The 21,724-nt window shown below is 40.8% G+C and overlaps 1 protein-coding gene across 1 annotated transcript; it reads left to right on the top strand.

Annotated features, from left to right (window-relative positions):
* LOC102169687 (olfactory receptor 140-like) lies at window positions 1,988-2,914 on the top strand. The gene has a single exon (XM_005690229.1). It carries the CDS (start codon window positions 1,988-1,990, stop codon window positions 2,912-2,914), a length of 927 nt encoding a protein of 308 aa, XP_005690286.1.

The raw sequence follows: 21,724 nt of genomic DNA, 5'->3' as shown, positions 1-21,724 counted from the left end.
TAAAAACTAAATATTATTCAAAAGGATGCACTATATTTTATTTATCCTTTCCTCCACTGTGGAACATTCCACACCCTTTCTAAATTTTCCACAGCTGTTAGTGATTATGTTGAACATATTTGTGCATAATGATGTTTCTCTGAAACTATTTTACATTGACCTTTATTCTTAGAAAAAGTATTATGGAGCCAAAGAAAAATTTAAGAAGTAATTTATTTTGTTTCATAGTTGTTTATAAAGCATTTCTATGAATTGTGTCTAATTCTTACTTTGTTTACGCTACCTCTTCTTTGATCTGCTGGGAGATCCCACTAAAGGAGGAGGAAGTTCAGTGAAGCTGCTGCGTTGTGTTCCCACGTATGCACACAATTTTCATCTTGGAAAATTAAGAAAAAATAGTTTATATCTGTTTATCTTTGAAAAGACATGCTGTATGGAATATGTTTAATTATACTTATTTCTCTTCTCTTTGGCAAATTGATCACCCCAAATTGTATTAGTAACACATCCTGTAACCAGGAATGATGGGAGATGGACGCTGTGGGGAGACAGGAGAAGGCATGAGAATGCATGGAGCAGAAACAAAGGAGTGGGAAGGCCATGCAGGTCATGGAGAGACGTGCTGCCACTTTGATGATACCATTTCAGGAATTAAGTTCATTCAATAGCATCACTTTTCATGATCTTATGTGAGCAACATTCATTAATGTGCACAGCAGGGGGTCAATAAATATTTGTTTGATGAAGGAATCTGTAGTAGGAGTTAATAGTAATGGATTTTATACATGTTTTGATAGTTGGTGTATTGATATATATGTTTATACGTATAGTGTATTAGGTAATGCTCTAATTTATCTAGCAGAGTATTTCTTTCTGTTCTCCTTGTTAAATTTTTATTGTTAGCGCTTTGAAAATAAGGATTTCCTATGCTTGATAAATCCTTGTGTATTGAACATCTATGAAAGTGTTTATGTTTTAATCCAAGTCTTCTATAGCTATAAATTTATATAATATGATTATGCTAAATTGTATGTGGAGCAGAATTTTAAAGAATTAAAAAAATCAATAAACAAACACACCATCTTGAAAGAAAAATGACCCAATATGTGTACTTTCTTAGAAGCAATTAAATACTTTCATGCTTACTCTAAGGAGTGTGTCAGAAACTGTTATACTGGAGCTTCCTTTCAAATGTTTATCTGTTTCTTATAAAGTAGAGAGATTACAGATAAACAGAGCTGAAGGACAAGAGCACTTGAATTCCTGCTGAATTTATGGTTTTGGGAAGCAGACATATGCTTACCCTTAGAGAGTGGCCATTCAATACCAGCTCTTACTCATCCACCCATTAGGTTTCAGGCACTGCAGACATGCCAGGCACTCTGGTAAGTGATGAATAGCTTATGTGTCCTGGTAGGTACACGGGTGCATGCATTTCCAAGGGCTTATACACACCTCACTAAATTCACTCCACGTGATAGATATTTCTTGACCATATTTTTTTCTTTCCACAGTTTGACCTGAGGGTTGGGATATAAATTCTCATGGAAGAGGGAATAACTCTTGCCTGTGTATAGCACTTCTCAGCTTTTAAGAAACCTCTGAAAATTGCAATTTGTTACCTCACAGACACAAAGTAGGGCTTGGGAAGCATGGGGCACTGAGGTGACTTAGTCCAGTGGAGCTGGAACCAGTAGGGGAATCCAAATCTCATTTAGACAGCCTCTACATGTCCCATGTAGACGGTGTTTTCTTGGCAAATTACACAACAAATACGGCCCTACTGATGTTTTACAGGTGACAGGTACTAGATGTCTGAAGAGATGCAAAATACCGTGGTGAAAATGAGAAAGACCTGACTCGAGTACAGGGCAAAAGTTCCAGGGGCATGTTGCACGGTGACTATTTTGTTCTAAGCAAGTCAGATCGCAAGCCTTTCATGATTAATGAGTATCATTCTTTACCCCAGGAAGCTGCTGCTTACTGAATGGATGTCCTCAGGCCTCCCAACAATGTGACAGAATTTGTTCTCCTGGGACTCACACGGAATCCACACGTGCAGAAAATACTCTTCATTGTCTTTCTGTCCATTTTCCTCTTCACTGTGCTGGCCAACCTGCTCATTGTCATCACCATCTCCCTCAGCCCCACGCTTTCTGCTCCCATGTACTTCCTTCTCACTTACTTGGCCTTATTAGATGCCTCCTTCACATCTGTTACCACCCCCAAACTGATTGTTGACCTACTTCATCAAAGAGGAATCATCTCATGGCGAGGCTGCCTGACTCAGATCTTTTTGGAGCACTTCCTGGCAGCATCAGAGGTCATCGTCCTCACTGTCATGGCCTATGACCGCTACGTGGCCATCTGCAAGCCTCTGCACTACACGACCATCATGCGACAGGGGCTCTGCCAGCTCCTGGTGGTGGTGGCCTGGATCGGGGGGATCCTGCATGCCACTGTGCAGATTCTTTTCACCATGGACTTGACCTTCTGTGGTCCCAATGTCATTGACCACTTCACGTGTGATTTCTTCGCACTGTTGGAACTTGCCTGCAGCAACACCTACATACCTGGAATGGTGGTGGCAGCCAACAGTGGAGGCATGTGCTTGCTCATTTTTTCCATGCTGCTCATCTCCTACACAGTTATCCTGAGCTCTCTGAAATCCCATGGCTCTGAAGGACGACGCAGAGCCCTCTCTACATGTGGCGCCCACTTTACAGTAGTGGTGCTCTTTTTTCTGCCTTGTGTGTTCACCTACACACGTCCTGTGGCCGCTTACCCTGTGGACAAGTGGGTGACTATGTTCTCTGCAATCCTCACTCCCATGTTAAATCCTATCATTTACACAGTGAGAAACGTGGAGGTGAAAAAAGCCATGAGGAATCTGTTGAAGAGAAGAGTAGTTTAGGTTGTTCAGAATGCCAATAAAGTGATGATTTATATACATAGGGACGATTAAGTGCAAATACTCAGTTGCTAAGTCATGCCAGACTCTTTGCAACCCCATAGACTGTCACCAGCCACACTCCTCTGTCCATGGGATTTCCCAGGTAAGAATACTGGAGAGGGTTGCCATTTCCTTCACCAGAGGGTCTGTGCAACCTGGGGATCAATCTGATTATGATATTGACCATATGGTGATGTCCATATGTAGAGTCATCTCTCGGGTCATTTAAAAAAGTGTTTGCTATGGCCAGTGTATTTTCTTGGCAAATCTCTGTTAGCCCTTGCCCTTTTTCATTTTGTACGCCAAGACCAAACTTGCCTGTTATTCTGAACATCTCCTGACTTTCTACTTTTGCATTCCAATCCCCTATAATAAAAAGGATATCTTTTTTTGGTATTAGATCTAGAAGGTCTTGTAGGTCTTCACAGAACCAATCAACTTCACATTCTTCAGCTTCAGCAGTTGGGACATAAACCTGCACTACACTGATGTCAAATGGTTTGCCTTGGAAGCAAACAGATGATTCTGTTGTTTTAGAGACTGCCCAAATACTGCATTTCTTACTCTTTTTTCTAACTCTGGGGCTACTCCATTTCTTCTAAGGGATTCTTGTCCACAGTAGTAGACATAATGGTCATCTCAATTAAATTCAAGTCCCTTTTAGTTCACTGATTTCTAAGATGTCTGTGTTCAATGTTGCTATCTCCTGCTTGACCACATCCAATTAACCTTGAACCCTGGACCTAACATTCAAGGTTTCTATGTGATATTTTTCCTTACAGCATCAGACTTTACTACCAGAAGCATCCACAACTGAGTGTCATTTTTGCTTTGGCCCAGCCGCTTCATTCTTCCTGAAGCTATTAGTAACTGCCCTCCGTGCTTCCCCGGTAGCATGTTGGATCCCTTCTGACCGGGGGGTGCTCATCTTCTAGTGTCATATCTTTTTGGCTTTTCATACTGTTCATGGGGTTCCCCTGGTAGGTTGCCATTTCTTCCTCCAGTGGACCATATTTTGTCAGAACTCTTCACTATGATCCATCCATCTTGGGTGGCCTGCATGGCATGGCTTATAGCCGGCTTACAGCTTCACTGAGTTGTGCAAACTGCTTTGTCAAGACAAGGTTGCGATCCACGAAGGGACTGAATAAGACTATAACTACTTTATTAAATTGTCACTATCTCTGTTGTAAAAGCTATTATATGAATATAATACTCATGTAAGAAGAAACTTTCATATATTACCCTGTTTTGTTAATTACAGTGTCCTCAGCCATAGCATATTTAGTGTATTAAAATAGGTAGCACTATCCGATTTAATAATTGGATAAATATTTAAACACTATATCTGAATTGGTGGTAAATGTTTATATATAGACTGAATATCAAGGCAGAGTATATTGAATACTAAATAAAAAGAGAGAAAAACTTGCAATGACAAGTGGAAAAATACATGATAAATTCATCTTTGCTGAAGCAAAACAACTGGTCTGGTGCTTTGTTCTTTATTGTAAATGGTCTGAAAATAGTTACAAAATATTTTTTCTTCTATCACTGTCACATCTTCAGTTCAGTTCAGTCGCTTAGTCGTGTTCAACTCTTTGTGAGCCCGTGGACTACAGCATGCCAGGCTTCCCTGTCCAACACCAACTCCCAGAGACTGCTCAGATTCATGTCCATTGAGTCGGTGATGCCATCCAACCATCTCATCACACTTTACAGACCTTAATCAGTGATATGGTTTAGTAGTGTTTCTACACAGAGGATGAGATGGTTGGATTCCATCACGGACTCAATGGACATGAGTCTGAGCAAGTTCTGGGAGACAGTGAAGGACAGGGAAGCCTGGCATGCTGCAGTCCATGGGCTCACAAAGAGCTGGACACGACTGAGAGACTGAACTGGACTGAACTGAAGCTGGAGATTATTGAGGGAGACATTGCATGCACAGCTCACAAAGAGCCGGACATGACTGAGTGACTGAACAACAACATAATTTTTAAATTTAGTGTAAAAATCCCGGTGTACTTAATTGAGCAAGAATCAGTTTTGGACAGATTCCAATGATATGTGTAGTTTGAAATGGATAAAATGTACAGTGATCTTCATCTCTGTTGGGGCAAAAAGATGATACCCTTTTAAGAAATGTTATAAAATTTGGGGGAGGTCCTTCATTAGCCTTAAAGCAATGCATAAAGGAAAGAAAATAAAACACAATAATGGCTCCCAAAATTTCAAGTCATCTAGTCTGGCCACACCAAGATGACAGAATGAGAAGAACTAGGCAACTGAATGGTATTTTCTATTTTGGAGTTAGTAGGAAAAGCAGTTACTAAAATAAATTTCCCTAGGGAGTAATCTTCAGTGTAAATAATAACAGTTTTCTGAATAATCAGAGACTCCATGGAGAAAATGGAGACACAGTTAAATGGAATAAAATATTTCTACTAATAATAATGCAGTCTCTCACACTATCTTGTCATCATGGATGAAAGATGAATTCAGAGTAAGTTAAAAAGTCTTCAGTCACACAGAAGCCTCCACATCACATCACATCAAGCCTCCAAATGGTGACAAAAACACCTAATATTGGGAACTGGGCTTCACAACTGTGCAACTTTATTATGTAAGACATTAAATTATTTTGAAATAAATAAAGCTTTGATTCCAATTCTGGTTTTATCATTTAACATGTTTGACTTTTGGGAAATTAATGAGATGGGGTAAGCCTCAGGTTCTTTGAATAAAAAATGGAGATTTCTGTCTTATTAGAGTAAATGTTGAAAGTGATACATTAGACTAGCACAGGAAAGATACAATCAGAACAAGATTGAAAGAGAATCAATAGTTTCAGCTGCTTCAGGATAACAAACGGTTAGGAGCTGGAACAAAGGTAGACCTAACTCTCAGGAGGCTGCTGCAGAGGCCAGGATGGAGCTGGGGCAGGAATGATCAAATCAGGGATATGTTCTGAAAGTAGAGACAACTCAATTTGCCAAAGGCATGAGTGAGTCATAGGAAATCAATAAGGGAGTGAAGAACACTGTAAGATTTATTGTCTGAGCAATGGCATTGAAGTGGGTACCACTTAACAAGATAGGAGACACTTTTACATTGTGGAAATTTTAAATTATGTGTTATATATACTAAATTGATATTCAAATGCAGATGTTCAAAACTGGAGATATGGCATGCAAAGCTTTGAAAATAAGGGTAGATGTCAGAGCTAGAGACGCAGCATTTGATAACATCAGCATTCATAGGTCAGGAAATGGGAACATCCAAGTAAAGAGCCCCTGAAAGACATCTCAGTGATTTCTTGTACAAGCAAAGTCAATGATCTTCTATTCACAGTTTGACCTATTCACGCTTGATGTGTAAATTCCTTTGTGCTTCAATAATTTTGCCTTTGTGACTTCATGATGGTACATATTTCCATATAATTCCCTTTCCATCTTTATTTGTTCTATCACTATTTCTTTAAATCTGAACTAAATTCTTTAATTTCTGTTTGATGGATATATTCCTACCCTGTAACCCTTAGCATTTTGCCAATATTTTTATAATAGCTGTTTTTCCATTAGGCTGCTCTCCTTTGGTTCTTGTATATTCACCTACACATGTCCTGTGGCCATTTACCCTGTGGACAAGTGGGTGACTATGTTCTTTGCAATCCTCTGTCCCATGTTAAATCCTATCATTTACACAGTGAGCAACACAGAAGTGAAAAAAGGTATGAGGAATCCATTGAAGAGGACACTCACTTAGGATATTCAGGATGCCAGGAAAGTGATTATTTGTATACATAGGAAGGGTTTCACCTGTTTTAGATTGTGAAAAAAAAAGTTAATAAATTTTGCAGATCACTGATGAAAAAGAAAGACCTATAAAATAATATTTGTTGAATATTTAGTAACAGATTGGTATTTATTTGGCATTTTGATAACTTTTAAATTGCCTTGTTAAGGCTTCAATATTCACATTCATAGTTTCAGAATACTTAATTTAATTGAAACAACAACAATAAACTCCTAGTTCAATAATTGTAGAGTATATTAGTCTCCAGCGTTTTATTGCTGCTTTTCCAAATTCTCACATATGTTACATGTATAAAACTGATTTTTCCATAGGATGTTCATGTTAGAATCCATGTTATTTTCTAAGCTATCATAAATCCAGTAAATGAAATTTTTTGATAGATATCCAGGAAAGGGACAGATGGGGAGTGAAAAACTCAATGCTGATTTTTTTCTGTTAATTTATGAAATTCAATGAAAGAAACAACCACAAAAGGAGGAAACAATAATTCACAGTCTAATTCTTTTATTAGCACAAAAACTAAGCCAGAATTTTGAAATTACTCTTCATTTGCCCTGAAATATCTTTAAATATCTTTATGGTTCACATTTTTCTTGAAGATGAGGGAAATATTTTTTTTCTGTACCAAGGCTTGAGCCATTTGAAACTGGAGTAGGGGATTCAGTTCAGTTCAGTTGCTCAGTCACATCCGACTCTTTGTGACCCCATGGACTGCAGCATACCAGGCCTCCCTGTCCATCACCAACTCCTGGAGTTTACCGTAACTCATGTCCATTGAGTCAGTGATGCCATCCAACCATCTCATCCTCTGTCATCCCCTCTCCTCCAGCCTTCAAACTTTCCCAGCATCAGGGTCTTTTAAAATGAGTCAGCTCTTCCCATCAGGTGGCCAAAGTATTAGAGTTTCAGCTTCAACATCAGTCCTTCTAATGAACACCTAGGACTGACTTCCTTAGGATGGGCAGGTTGGATCTCCTTGCAGTCCAATAGACCCTCAAGGCTCTTCTCCAACACCACAGTTCAAAAACATCAATTCTTTGGCACTGGGTTTTCTTTATAGTCCAGCTCTCACATCCATACATGACCACTGGAAAAACCATAGCCTTGACTAGGGAGACCTTTGTTGACAAAGTAATATCTGTGCTTTTTAATATGCTATCTAAGTTAGTCATAAGTTTTCTCCCAAGGAGTAAGCATCTTTTTATTTCATGGCTGCAGTCATGATCTGTAGTGATTTTGGAGCCCACAGAAATAAAGTCTGACACTGTTTCCACTGTTTCTCCATTTGCCATGAAGTGTTGGGACCGGATGCTATAATCTTCGTTTACTGCATGTTGAGTTTTAAGCCAACTGTTTCACTCTGCTCTTTCAATTTCATCAAGAGGCTCTTTAGCTCTTCTTCACTTTCTGCCATAAGGGTGGTGTCATCTGCGTATCTGAGGTGATTGATATTTCTCCTGGCAATCTTGATTCCAGCTTGTGCTTCTTCCAGCCCAGCGTTTCTCATGATGTACTCTGCATATAAGTTAAATAAGCAGGGTGACAGTATACAGCCTTGACGCACTCTTTCTCCTATTTGGAACCAGTCTGTTGTTCCATGTCCAGTTCTAACTGTTGCTTCCTGACCTGCATACAGATTTCTCAAGAGGCAGGTCAGGTGGTCTGGTATTCCCATCTCTCTCAGAATTTTCCACAGTTTATTGTGATCCACACAGTCAAAGGCTTTGGCATAGTCAATAAAGCAGAAATAGATGTTTTCTGGAACTCTCTTGCTTTTTTGATGATTCAGCAGATGTTGGCAATTTGATCTCTGGTTCCTCTGCCTTTTCTAAACCAGCTTTAACATCAGGAAGTTCATGGTTCATGTATTGCTGAAGTCTGGCTTGGAGAATTTTGAGCATGACTTTACTAGCATGTGAGATGAGTGCAATTGTGTGGGATGAGTGCAATTGTGTGGTAGTTTGAGCATTCTTTGGCATTGCCTTTCTTTGGGATTGGAATGAAAACTGACCTTTTCCAGTCCTGCAGCCACTGCTGAGTTTTCCAAATTTGCTGGCATATTGAGTGCAGCGCTTTCACAGCATCATCTTTTAAGATTTGAAATAGCTCAACTCGAATTCCATCACTCGCACTAGCTTTGTTCATATTGCTGCTTCCTAAGGCCCACTTGACTTCACATTCCAGGATGTCTGGCTCTAATTGAGTGTTCACACCATCATGGTTATCTGAGTTGTGAATATCTTTTTTTTTGGGGGGGTAAACACTTTTTATTAAATTTCAACAAGAGGTATATGTTTAGGTTCTAAAGATATTGCTCTGTATGTCTGATAAATTTATTTACATCACATGATCATTTCATTATCCATCAGACACATTCACCTCAGTTTATCCATGTCCTAAGCTGGTAGTTTCATTTTTATTATCCTCATTTTACAGAGAACAAATTGAAGCCAAGAGATATTCACTTGCTTCACATCACATGTGTTTCCCTCATTAGTGTGTCAGGAACTATTCCACTGGAATCCAGCTTCCTTTCAAAAGTTTCAGCAATGAACTTCCAATTCAGGTCTTTCAAACTCAGTCTTATTTTTTTTCAAATGAAACATTGCTGTCTGTTTTATGTTTAGGCCTATGGATGAGGAAAATGTCTGCAGTCTTAATGATTTACTTTGTTGCTTAGTTGTGTCTGGCTCTTTGAGACCCCATGGATTGTCCATGGAATTCTCCAGGCCAGAATACTGGAGTGAGTAGCCTTTCCCATCTCCAGGGGATCTTCCCAACTCAGGGATCAAACCCAGGTCTCCTGCATTGCAGGCAGATTCTTTACCAGCTGAACCACAAGAGAAGCCCAAGAATACTGGAGTGGGTTGCCTATCCCTTCTCCAGGGGATCTTCCTGACCCAGGAATTGAACGGAGGCCTCCTGCATTGCAGGCAGATTCTTTACCAACATAAAGAAAGCCCATGTTCTTCAAGAAGATAGTGTTAAATCTGTCGCAGCCTCTTCTCACATGTAGCAATATATTTCAGCATTACAATTTTCTCTCTTTCTCTCTCTCACTCTTTTTTCCCCTCACTTTGGCATACTTGGCTATGCCAACTCACTTTTACAAAAGGCCAATGTTAGTATGGTAATAGATTTGTTTCTTTCTCAGAAAAGCAAAAATCTTCTTCTATTTCTTTCCATTAGTGAAATCGAGTACTAATGTTAGTCTTCAGTGACCCAAAGGACTGTAGCTTGCCAGGCTCCTCTGTCATTGGGATTCACCAGGGAAGAATACTGGACTGGGTTGCTTTGCCCTCCTCCAGGGGATCTGCTCAACCCAGGAATCTAGCTGGTTCACCTGGGAAGCCCTTTAAGCTGTTAAAATGATCAAGTTTACAATTAATAATGATAATTAAGCATTTCAAGAGTCTAGACTTAAATAATATGTGGTTCATTTTTTCTTGTGACTGTTAGAAATTAGCTGGGCATAATTCAGGTGTAAGAATGGGGAAACTCCTGAATAAATATTGCTTCTACTCTAAGACTAAAGGGAGGATCTGAGGAGGAAAACTGAGGCCAATGGTTGGGTCTTAGGGGCTATATGAAGGGCTTGCTGGAAGGGTGAGATATTTAATGAGGTGTATATTATAAATTGTCAACAGAAAACTTAGAAGATTTCAGAGCTGAAGATGGGAATATAAGGCCATCTGGCTTTGTCAGTTGGAGACTTGCTGGCTTATGAGTAAGTTTAAGGCATATTAAGATGTCCCATCATACTCATCATCAAGAATGTCTCTTGAAGACTAACAGCCACCTAATTATTTCAAATTAAAAAAATAAAACATATAAGGATGCAAGTGTGTTTCCTTAATATTAATGAGATTAAATGTGTGGATCTTTATGTAAGGATCAGTTCAGTTTAGTTTGGTCACTCAGTCGTGTCCAACTCTTTGCAACCCCATGAATCGCAGCACGCCAGGCCTCCCTGTCCATCACCAACTCCTGGAGTTCACTCAGACTCACATCCATCGAGTCAGTGACGCCATCCAGCCATCTCATCCTCTGTCGTTCCCTTCTCCTCCTGCCCCCAATCCCTCCCAGCATCAAAGTCTTTTCCAATGAGTCAACACTTCACATGAGGTGGCCAAAGTACTGGAGTTTCAGCTTTAGCATCATTCCTTCCAAAGAAATCCCAAAGCTGATCTCCTTCAGAATGGACTGGTTGGATCTCCTTGCAGTCCAAGGGACTCTCAAGAGTCTTCTCCAACACCACACTTCAAAAGCATCAATTCTTTGGCGTTCAGCCTTCTTCACAGTCCAACTCTCACATCCATACATGACCACAGGAAAAACCATGGCCTTGACTAGACGGACCTTAGTCAGCAAAGTAATGTCTCTGCTTTTGAATATGCCATCTAGGTTGGTCATAACTTTTCTTCCAAGGACTAAGCGTCTTTTGATTTCATGGCTGCAGCCACCATCTGCAGTGATTTTGGAGCCCCCCAAAATAAAGTTTGACACTGTTTCCAGTTCCCTCATCTATTTCCCATTAAGTGATGGGACCGGATGCATTGATCTTCGTTTTCTGAGTGTTGAACCATAAGCCAACTTTTTCACTCTCCTCTTTCACTTTCATCAGGAGGCTTTTTAGCTCCTCTTCACTCTGACATAAGAGTGGGGTCCTCTGCATATCTGAGGTGATTGATATTTGTCCCGGCAATCTTGATTCCAGCCTGTGCTTCTTCCAGTCCAGCGTTTCTCATGATGTACTCTGCATAGAAGTTAACTAAGCAGGGTGACAATATACAGCCTTGACACACTCCTTTTCCTATTGGGAACCAGTCTGTTGTTCCATGTCCAGTTCTAACTGTTGCTTCCTGACCTGCATACAGATTTCTCAAGAGGCAGGTCAGATGGTCTGGTATTCCCATCTCTCTCAGAATTTTCCACAGTTTATTGTGATCCACACAGCCAAAGGCTTGGCATAGTCAATAAAGCAGAAATAGATGTTTTTCTGGAACTCTTTTGCTTTTTCCATGATCCAGCGGATGTTGGCAGTTTGATCTCTGGTTCCTCTGCCTTTTCTAAAACCAGCTTGAACATTACGGAGTTCATGGTTCACGTATTGCTGAAGCCTGGCTTGGAGAATTTTGAGCATTACTTTACTAGCATGTGAGATAAGTGCAATTGTGTGGTAGTTTGAGCATTCTTTGGCATTGCCTTTCTTTGGGATTGGAATGAAAACTGACCTTTTCCAGTCCTGTGGCCACTGCTGAGTTTTCCAAATTTGCTGACATATTGAGTGCAGTACTTTCACAGCATCATCTTTCAGAATTTGAAATAGCTCAACTGGAATTCCATCACGTCCACTAGCTTTGTTCATAGTGATGTTTTCTAAGGCCCACTTGACTTCACATTCCAAGATGTCTGGCTCTAGATGAGCGATCACACCAGTGATCTGAGCCACAGTCAGTTCCCGGTCTTGTTTTTGCTGACTGTATAGCTTCTCCATCTTTGGCTGCAGAGAATATAATCAATCTGATTTCAGTGTTGACCATCTGGTGATGTCCATGTGTAGAGTCTTCTCTTGTGTTGTTGGAAGAGAGTGTTTGCTATGACCAGTGCATTTTCTTGGCAAAACTCTATTAGTATTTGACCTGCTTCATTCTGCATTCCAAGGCCAAATTTGCCTGTTACTCCAGGTGTTTCTTGGCTTCCTACTTTTGCATTCCAGTCCCCTATAATGAAAAGGATATCTTTTTTGGGTGTTAATTCTACAAGGTCTTGTAGGTCTTCATAGAACCGTTCAAATTCAGCTTCTTCAGCATTACTGGTTGGGGCATAGACTTGGATTACGGTGATATTGAATGGCTTGCCTTGGAGACGAACAGAGATCATTCTGTCGTTTTTGAGATTGCATCCAAGTACTGCATTTCGGACTCTTCCTGACCATGATTTTACTCCATTTCTTCTGAGGGAATTCCTGCCCACAGTAGTAGATATAATTGTCATCTGAGTTAAATTCACCCATTCCGGTCCATTTTAGTTTGCTGATTCCTAGAATGTCGACGTTCACTCTTGCCATCTCTTGTTTGACCACTTCCAATTTGCCTTGATTCATGGACCTGACATTCCAGGTTCCTATGCAACATTGCTCTTTACAGCATTGGACTTCATTTCTATCACCACTCACATGCATAGCTGGGTATTGTTTTTGCTTTAGCTCCTTCCCTTCATTCTTTCTAGAGTTATTTCTCCACCAATCTCCAGTAGCATATTGGACTCCTACTGACCTGGGGAGTTCCTCTTTCAGTATCCTATTATTTTGCCTTTTCATACTGTTCATGGAGTTCTCAAGGCAAGAATACTGAAGTGGTTTTCCATTTCCTTCCCCAGTGGACCACATTCTGTCAGACCTCTCCACCATGACCCACCCATCTTGGGTTGCCCCGCAGGCATGGCTTAGTTTGAGTTAGACAAGGCTGCGGTCCTAGTGTGATTCGATTAACTAGTTTTCTGTATGGTTTCAGTGTGTCTGCCCTCTGATGCCCTCTTGCAACACCTACCATCTTACTTGGGTTTCTCTTACCTTGGGCTTGGGGTATCTCTTGGCAGCTGCTCCAGCAAAGCGCAACTGCTGCTCCTTACCTTGGATGAAGGGTATCTCCTCAGCACCGCCCTTCCTGACCTTCAACATGGGATAGCTCCTCTAGGCCCTCCTACACCAGTGCAGCCACCGCTCCTTGGATGTGGGTTGATCTTCCCAGCCACCGCCCCTGGCCTTGGGCGCGGGGTGGCTCCCCCCGGCCCCCAACCCTGGCCTCATAGGCCAGGTGGCTCCTCCAGACCGTTGCCCCTGACCTCAGACATGAGGTGGCCCCCCATTGCCCATTCCTGCACCGTTGCAGCCTGGCACTCTCGGCCTCTGCCCCTGACCTTGGACGTGGGGTAGCTCCTCTTTGCCATGCTGAGGGTGCTGGCCATGGCAGCCGCCCGCGCTGAGGGCGCCGGCCTTTGCAGCCCTTATATAAGGATATATTATTTTAATCTAGACTTTAGTGAAATTATTGGGCATTAAGTGAGGAAAGTGAGTTCTCTATTGTTAAGGCCAACTATAAGGTTTATCTCTTCCTTCCCCTTCTTGTTTTCCTGATGAAACCTATCAAATATAGTGAAACTATCTATCTATATACAGTCTAGTGAAAAGGTTTGATTTAGAGTTTGAAGCTTTCATACCAACATGCTAGAATAGAAAAGTGAATATATAAGTGAGCTTTGTTTTTTTTTTTAATAACCAGTAATTGAAGAAGACTCTCCCCCTGCAGTGTGGAAACATTGAAGTACTTGCTGTATTGAATCTGAAGTCATGCCTGAGCTTATAAACTTTGAATTAATTAGCAGTAACAATTTTAATTTATATTCAAACATATATTGACAGCTAATTTAAGATTTACCTTAATAATAGACTATTTTGAGTAAAATTAATAAACCCTGTACATGAAGACTAGCACCACTTACACAAGAGATGCAGGTTTGATCACTAGGTCAGGAATATCCCCTGGAGAAGGGAACGGCAACACATTCCAATATTCTTGCCTGGGAAATCCCATGGACATAGGAGGCTGGTGGGCTACAGTCCATGAGTTCACAAAGAGTCGGACACGACTGAGCAACTGACACAGCTACAAGGCATACATTTTCATAGGTTCTCTAAATAATTTAAGCAACAATGTACTTAAGGAGGACTTTACTGCATTTCATAGAAAAAGATATGACTCAGTGAAGGTAAGCCACACATCAAGTCTTTTATACTTTGTTTCCTTCTTCACTTCTCACCTGTCAGCAGCAGTCTTCGATCTCATGGTGTGAAAATATTGGAACCAGATATGACCTTTTGCCATGCTGTGGATACTGCCCGATCCCTTTTGGTGGGGCAGGGATGCTGTCTTCTCTCAGCCCTCCCTTGAGCTTCATTCCCTGGGTGATGGGCACTTTCTTGATTCCACTTTTGTTAGAGAAAAGCCACCTGCTGATCTCATCTTTGAAGATACATTACCCTTCATGGGCATCGTGAAAAGTGAAACACAATGGGTTAAAGAAATGAAATTCAGTAGTTGAATTTCAAAGAAAGTGGCACTTGGGTGAAAGATATTTGGAGGGAAAAAATAGCTTAATCATTGAGGAGACTGCTACTGAGTTTGGGCATGAGGGCAGCACCTTGAAGAGCTAAATAGGGGTCATTTTTATAGGGCTTTTCCCATTGTTATCCCACAGTGTTACCATTTTTACTGGAAAAATGGCTTCATGGTCAATTCAGTTTAAGAATGTTAGACATTTAATTCATTCAGAAAATATTGTTCGGTATCTACAGTGAAAACCAAGCAAAAAAAAGCTGTGGGATTTAGGTATACGACATTGAATAGTACAAATAGGGTTGTATTTGTGTGGAACTAATTCCAGTGGTGAATAGGTAAGTAATAAGCAAGTAAACAAATGAAAAATAAAATTTTGTTAGTAATGGGTAACATGAAGAATATTTTATGAGCGAGTGATGTAGGAAAGAAAATTTGGATATAGATTTGTGTAGCTGTTTGAAGCACAGCTAAAATTTCAGTTTACTTGGAGTTTAAATAACCATACTATCCTCCTTCTATTTTCAAAAATAAGCAAGTTATTTAAAAACATGCATTTGAAATGAGGGTAATATCTTTCCCAAGTAAGTAAAAATGGTTTCTTGGGAGATGAACATTTTTTACTGTTTTTATATATAACACACAAACATACATACATCATATAAAAAGTAGTATTCAAATACAATCACTAGTATTCAAATGCAATCAATAGTATTCAAATGGAAATTTGTGGCATTCCTATTTCAGAAGAGGAAGCGATTAAGGAAATGAAACATCCAACAAAATACCTTTTGGGGGGCAATATTGAAAAAGAGCATTGTGCTAAGTTGCCCTGTGCTGTGTACTGTGCTTAGTCGCTCAGCCATGTCCAACTCTTTGCAACCCCATGGGCTGTCGCCCGCCAGGCTCCTCTGTCCATGGGGATTCTCCAGGCAGGAATACTGGAGTGGGTTGTCATGCCATCCTCCAGGGGGTCTTCCCAATCCAGGGATGGAACTCGGGTCTCCTGCAATGCAGGCAGATCTGGGAAGTTCAAGTTGCCCTAACTCATGTCTATATTGTTAGATGAGAGCATGGAGTAACCTTAGAATGTTAGGAAAGTTAATCCAAGCACAGAGGTTGGCCTATCATCTGACCTTCAGTAAAACTGAGATTCTTGCTTCTCTGGAGACTTCTGAGAGTGTGGTCAAGTATGTTTATTGGACTAGTTATAGTCTGTGAAGTGTGTTGCAAATGTGGGATACTGGTTTTTTTTTATTATTAATAGTAGAAAAAAAATAATGGTCCTAACCCCCAAATATTTTTAAATTTTAAATATGCTATTTGAGAATGCCAATTTTTAAGGAATGTGAAAGAATTTAGCCTTTCTTTTTTCTTGCTGAGGAGCATTTTTAAATGCTTTATAATGGCAGTTAGATGTGATACTATTTTAATGGCAGTCTTAAATAGATACAGAGAGAAAAACACCAATACAGTATGCTAACACATATATATGGAATTTAGAAGGATGGTAATGATAAAGTCTGAGAGGAGTTACCCTGGGTCCGAGGGCAGAGGCGGCCCCCAAGAGGAGCCACACTGCACCTGAGGCCAAAGGCGGTGGCTGGGAGGGGCAACCCCATGCCCCAATCCAGGGGCGGTGGCCGGGAAGATTAACCCCACCTTCAAGGAGCAGTGGCTGCCTGGGCTCAGGAGGGCCTAGAGGAGCCATCCCACGTTGAAGGTCAGGAAGAGTGGTGGTGAGGAGACAACCCTCACCCAAGGTAAGGAGCAGCGGTTGTGCTTTGCTGGAGCAGCTGTGAAGAGATACCCCACGCCCAAGGTAAGAGAAGCCCAAGTAAGATGGTAGGTGTTTCAAGAGGGCATCAGAGGGCAGACACAGTGAAACCATACAGAAAACTAGTCAATCTAATCACACTAGGACCACAGCCTTGTCTAGCTCAATGAAACTAAGCCATGCCCATGGGGTAACCCAAGACAGGCAGGTCATGGTGGAGAGGTCTGACAGAATGTGGTCCACTGGAGAAGGGAATGGAAAACCACTTCAGTATTCTTGCCTTGAGAACCCCATGAACAGTATGAAAAGGCAAAATAATAGGATACTGAAAGAGGAACTCCCCAGGTCAGTAGGCGTCCAATATGCTACTGGAGATCAGTGGAGAAATAACTTTAGAAAGAATGAAGGGATGGAGCCAAAGCAAAAACAATACCCAGCTGTGGATGTGACTGGTGATAGAAGCAAGGTCTGATGCTATAAAGAGCAATATTGCATAGGAACCTGGAATGTCAGGTCCATGAATCAAGGCAAATTGGAAGTGGTCAAATGAGATGGCAAGAGTGAATGTCGACATTCTAGGAATCAGCAAACTAAAATGGGCTGGAATGGGTGAATTTAACTCAGATGACCATTATATCTACTACTGTGGGCAGGAATCCCTCAGAAGAAATGGAGTAGCCATCATGGTCAACAAAAGAGTCTGAAATGCAGTACATGGATGCAATCTCAAAAACACAGTATGATCTCTGTTCGTCTCCAAGGCAAACCATTCTATATCACCGTAATGCAAGTCTATGCCCCAACCAGTAATGCTGAAGAAGTTGAAGTTGAACAGTTCTATGAAAACCTACAAGACCTTTTAGAACTAACACCCAAAAAAGATGTCCTTTTCATTATAGGGGACTGGAATGCAAAAGTAGGAGGTCAAGATACACCTGGAGTAACAAGCAAATTTGGCCTTGGAATGCAGAATGAAGCAGGGCAAAGACTAATAGAGTTTTGCCAAGAAAATCCACTGGTCATAGCAAACACCCTCTTCCAACAACACAAGAGAAGACTCTGCACATGGACATCACCAGATGGTCAACACCAAAATCAGATTGATTATATTCTTTGCAGCCAAAGATGGAGAAGCTCTATACAGTCAACAAAAACAAGACCAGGGCTGACTGTGGCTCAGATCATGAACTCCTTATTACCAAATTCAGACTCAAATTAAAGAAAGTAGGGAAAACCGCTAGACCATTCAGGTATGATCTAAATCAAATCCCTTATGATTATACAGTGGAAGTGAGAAATAGATTTAAGGGCCTAGATCTGATAGATACAGTGCCTGATGAACTGTGGAATTAGGTTTGTGACATTGTACAGGAGACAGGGATCAAGACCATCCCCTTGGGAAAGAAATGCAAAAAAGCAAAATGGTTGTCTGGGGAGGCCTTACAAATAGCTGCGAAAAGAAGGGAAGTAAAAAAGGGAAGTAAAAAAGCATGTAAGAATTAAAGATTTTTAAATTAAAAAAATAAATAAATTAATTAAAAGAAAAAAAAAAGCAAAGCAGAAAAGGAAAGATAGTCCCATTTGAATGCAAAGGAGAAAAGGAAAGATATAAGCATCTGAATGCACAGTTCCAAAGAATAGCAAGAAGAGATAAGAAAGCCTTCTTCAGCGATCAATGCAAAGAAATAGAGGAAAACAACAGAATGGGAAAGACTAGGGATCTCTTCAAGAAAATTAGAGATATTAAGGGAACATTTCATGCAAAGATGGGCTCAATAAAGGACAGAAATGGTCTGGACCTAACAGAAGCAGAAGACATTAAGAAGAGGTGGCAAGAACACACAGAAGAACTGTAGAAAAAAGATCTTCACGACCCAGATAATCATGATGGTGTGATCACTCACCTAGAGCCAGACATCTTGGAATGTGAAGTCAAGTGGGCCTTAGAAAGCATCACTATGAACAAAGCTAGTGGAGGTGATGGAATTCCAGTTGAGCTATTTCTAATCCTGAAAGATGATGCTGTGAAAGTGCTGCACTCAATATACCAACAAATTTGGAAAACTCAGCAGTGGTCACAGCACTGTAAGAGGTCAGTTTTCATTCCAATCCCAAAGAAAGGCAATGCCAAAGAATACTCAAACTACTGAACAATTGCACTCATCTCACACGCTAGTAAAATAATGCTCAAAATCCTCCAAGCCAGGCTTCAGCAATACATGAACCGTGAACCCCCTGATGTTCAAGCTGGTTTTAGAAAAGGCAGAGGAACCAGCGATCAAATTGCCAACATCCACTGTATCATGGAAAAAGCAAGAGAGTTCCAAAAACATCTATTTCTGCTTTATTGACTATGCCAAAGCCTTTGACTGTGTGGATCACAATAAACTGTGGAAAATTCTGAGAGAGATGGTAATACCAGACCATCTGACCTGCCTCTGGAGAAACCTGTAGGCAGGTCAGGAAGCAACAGTTAGAACTGGACATGGAACAACAGACCAGTTCCAAATAGGAAAAGGAGTGTGTCAATGCTGTATATTGTCACCCTGCTTATTTAACTTCTATGCAGAGTACATCATGAAAAACGCTGGACTGGAAGAAGCACAAGCTGGAATCAAGATTGCCGGGAGTAATATCAATCACCTCAGATATGCAGAGGACACCACCCTCATGGCAGAAAGTGAAGAGGAGCTAAAAAGCCTCTTGATGAAAGTGAAAGAGGAGAGTGAAAAAGTTGGCTTAAAGCTCAACATTCAGAAAACGAAGATCAATGCATCTGGTCCCATCACTTCATGGCAAATAGATGGGGAAACAGTGGAAACAGTGTCAGACTTTATTTTTGGGGGCTCCAAAATCACTGCAGATGGTGACTGCAGCCATGAAATCAAAAGACACTTACTCTTTGGAAGAAAAGTTATGATCAACCTAGATGGCATATTCAAAAGCAGAGACATTACTTTGCCAACTAAGGTCTGTCTAGTCAAGGCTATGGTTTTTCCAGTGGTCATGTATGGATGTGAGAGTTGAACTGTGAAGAAGGCTGAGCACCAAAGAATTGATGCTTTTGAAGTGTGGTGTTGGAGAAGACTCTTGAGAGTCTTCTGGACTGCAAGGAGTTCCAACCAGTCCATTCTGAAGGAGATCAGCCCTGGGATTTCTTTGGAAGGAATGATGCTAAAGCTGAAGCTCCGGTACTTTGGCCACCTTATGCGAAGTGTTGACTCATTGGAAAAGACTCTGATGCTGGGAGGGATTGGGGGCAGGAGGAGAAGGGGACGACCGAGGATGAGATGGCTGGATGGCATCCCTGACTCGATGGACATGAGTCTGAGTGAACTCCGGGGGTTGGTGATGTACAGGGAGGCCTGGCGTGCTGCAATTCATGGGGTCGCAAAGAGTTGGACACGACTGAGCGACTGAACTGAACTGAACTGAACTGAACGGTAACCCTGTATTCAAGACAGCAAAAGAGACACAGATGTATAGAACAGTCTTTTAGGCTCTGTGGGAGAAGGTGAGGGTGGGATGATTAGAGAGAATAGCAGTGAAACATGTATATTATCATATGTGAAACAGATAATCAGTCCAGGTTCAATGCATGAGACAGGATGCTCAGGGCTGGTGCCCTGGGATGACCCTGAGGGATTGGGTGGGGAGGGCGGTGGGAGAGAGGGTCAGGATGGGGAACACATGTACATCCATGGCTGAGTCATGTCAATGTATGGCAAAACCCATACAATATTGTAAAATAATTAGCCTCCAATTAATATAAATAAATTAAAAAAGGATGCAGAGAACTCCAGATCAGGTGATGGAAAAATTCAGCCCTGGGGCTAGCAAGGCAATCAAGAATAAGTCCCACTGACTTTTCTTCATCTCTATTATCAGGCAGATGAATCATTGTGTGGTTACTGAAGAGAACTTAGTCTAACAAATAACTCAGTAGTTATACCTCACCATGATCTGGTTGTCTGTTTTTGGAGCATCAGTTTGGCCTAGCTCCAGTGAGGCTCCACTCCTGGGAAACGTGGATCATTGCAGGAGTGGATGGGGATTCATAGGTATGGTGATTAGAGCCTCAGTCAGTAGAGACCCAGCCTCAAAGGGGTGCAGTTGAACTGATGCAAGTCTACACTTTTTGAAATCCTGTGTCATTTGAAAATAACACTCTGTCTCCTTTAACCCGTCTATTGCCCAAGGAAAGCATCTTAGTAATGACGTTTTTTTCTGAGATATGTATTGGAAACTGTTTACAAATTAAACTCAAATATAGCTAAATGGCAGGCAGTTCCATGAATGATTTTGCAAACTGTTTATATCTGGCTGCCTAGTTTTAGAAAACTTTCACATTTAAATTCTGCTCCTATGCACAGAGATTGTTTCCTATATAAATCCTTGTACATTTAGATATGTTTTAAATATGTTTTTCAAAATCATTAGAGACTCTGGTCCTCTCAAAATTACCTCCCATTGGCTGACAGGATGATTTGCTTCCAGTGTGATCCTGATTTACTTCATTCCATACCTGAATCTTCTAAGTTGCAACCATAATGCGTCATGATTTCTAGACCTTTTGTAGAGAAAAGTTCATGTAAGTATCTCCTGGGTGGAGTCAGACTTTTGATTACTCTGACATGATCTTAGAAAATTACTCACACACTCGCTGCCTTCTGGTTACAGAGATCATCAGGTAATTAGATGACATGAAACTGAGTTTTGGAGATGATTTTCACAACTTTTTTGAGCATTAAACATGGTCTTATTAATTTGAATTACTGTTTTGAGGTCACTGAAATTACTGAATCAGATACATACACAATTTTATTTAAGATGTCAGTTGCTAACCTGTTTTGTCTGTATAAACAAATTTTAGCCTCAGGTTGAAAAGTCTTGAGTTATCAACAATTTTTAGCTTAATTTACTTTAAACTCTTTGGGCAACTTACCAGAACTTAAGTGTCTACCTTTTGGTCTCTATCCAGCTCATGAGATTAGCAAATAAATTGTGTGTTTACGTGTCAGCGGTTTGTCTTAGAAAAGGGAGGAATGGGAGTAGCTG

This window comes from Capra hircus, chromosome 15 (assembly GCF_001704415.2).
Source record: "Capra hircus breed San Clemente chromosome 15, ASM170441v1, whole genome shotgun sequence".
In the NCBI taxonomy this organism is placed as follows: Eukaryota; Metazoa; Chordata; class Mammalia; order Artiodactyla; family Bovidae; genus Capra; species Capra hircus.
Note: the sequence above shows the minus strand (reverse complement) of the source record. Positions and strands in the feature narration are given on the sequence as shown.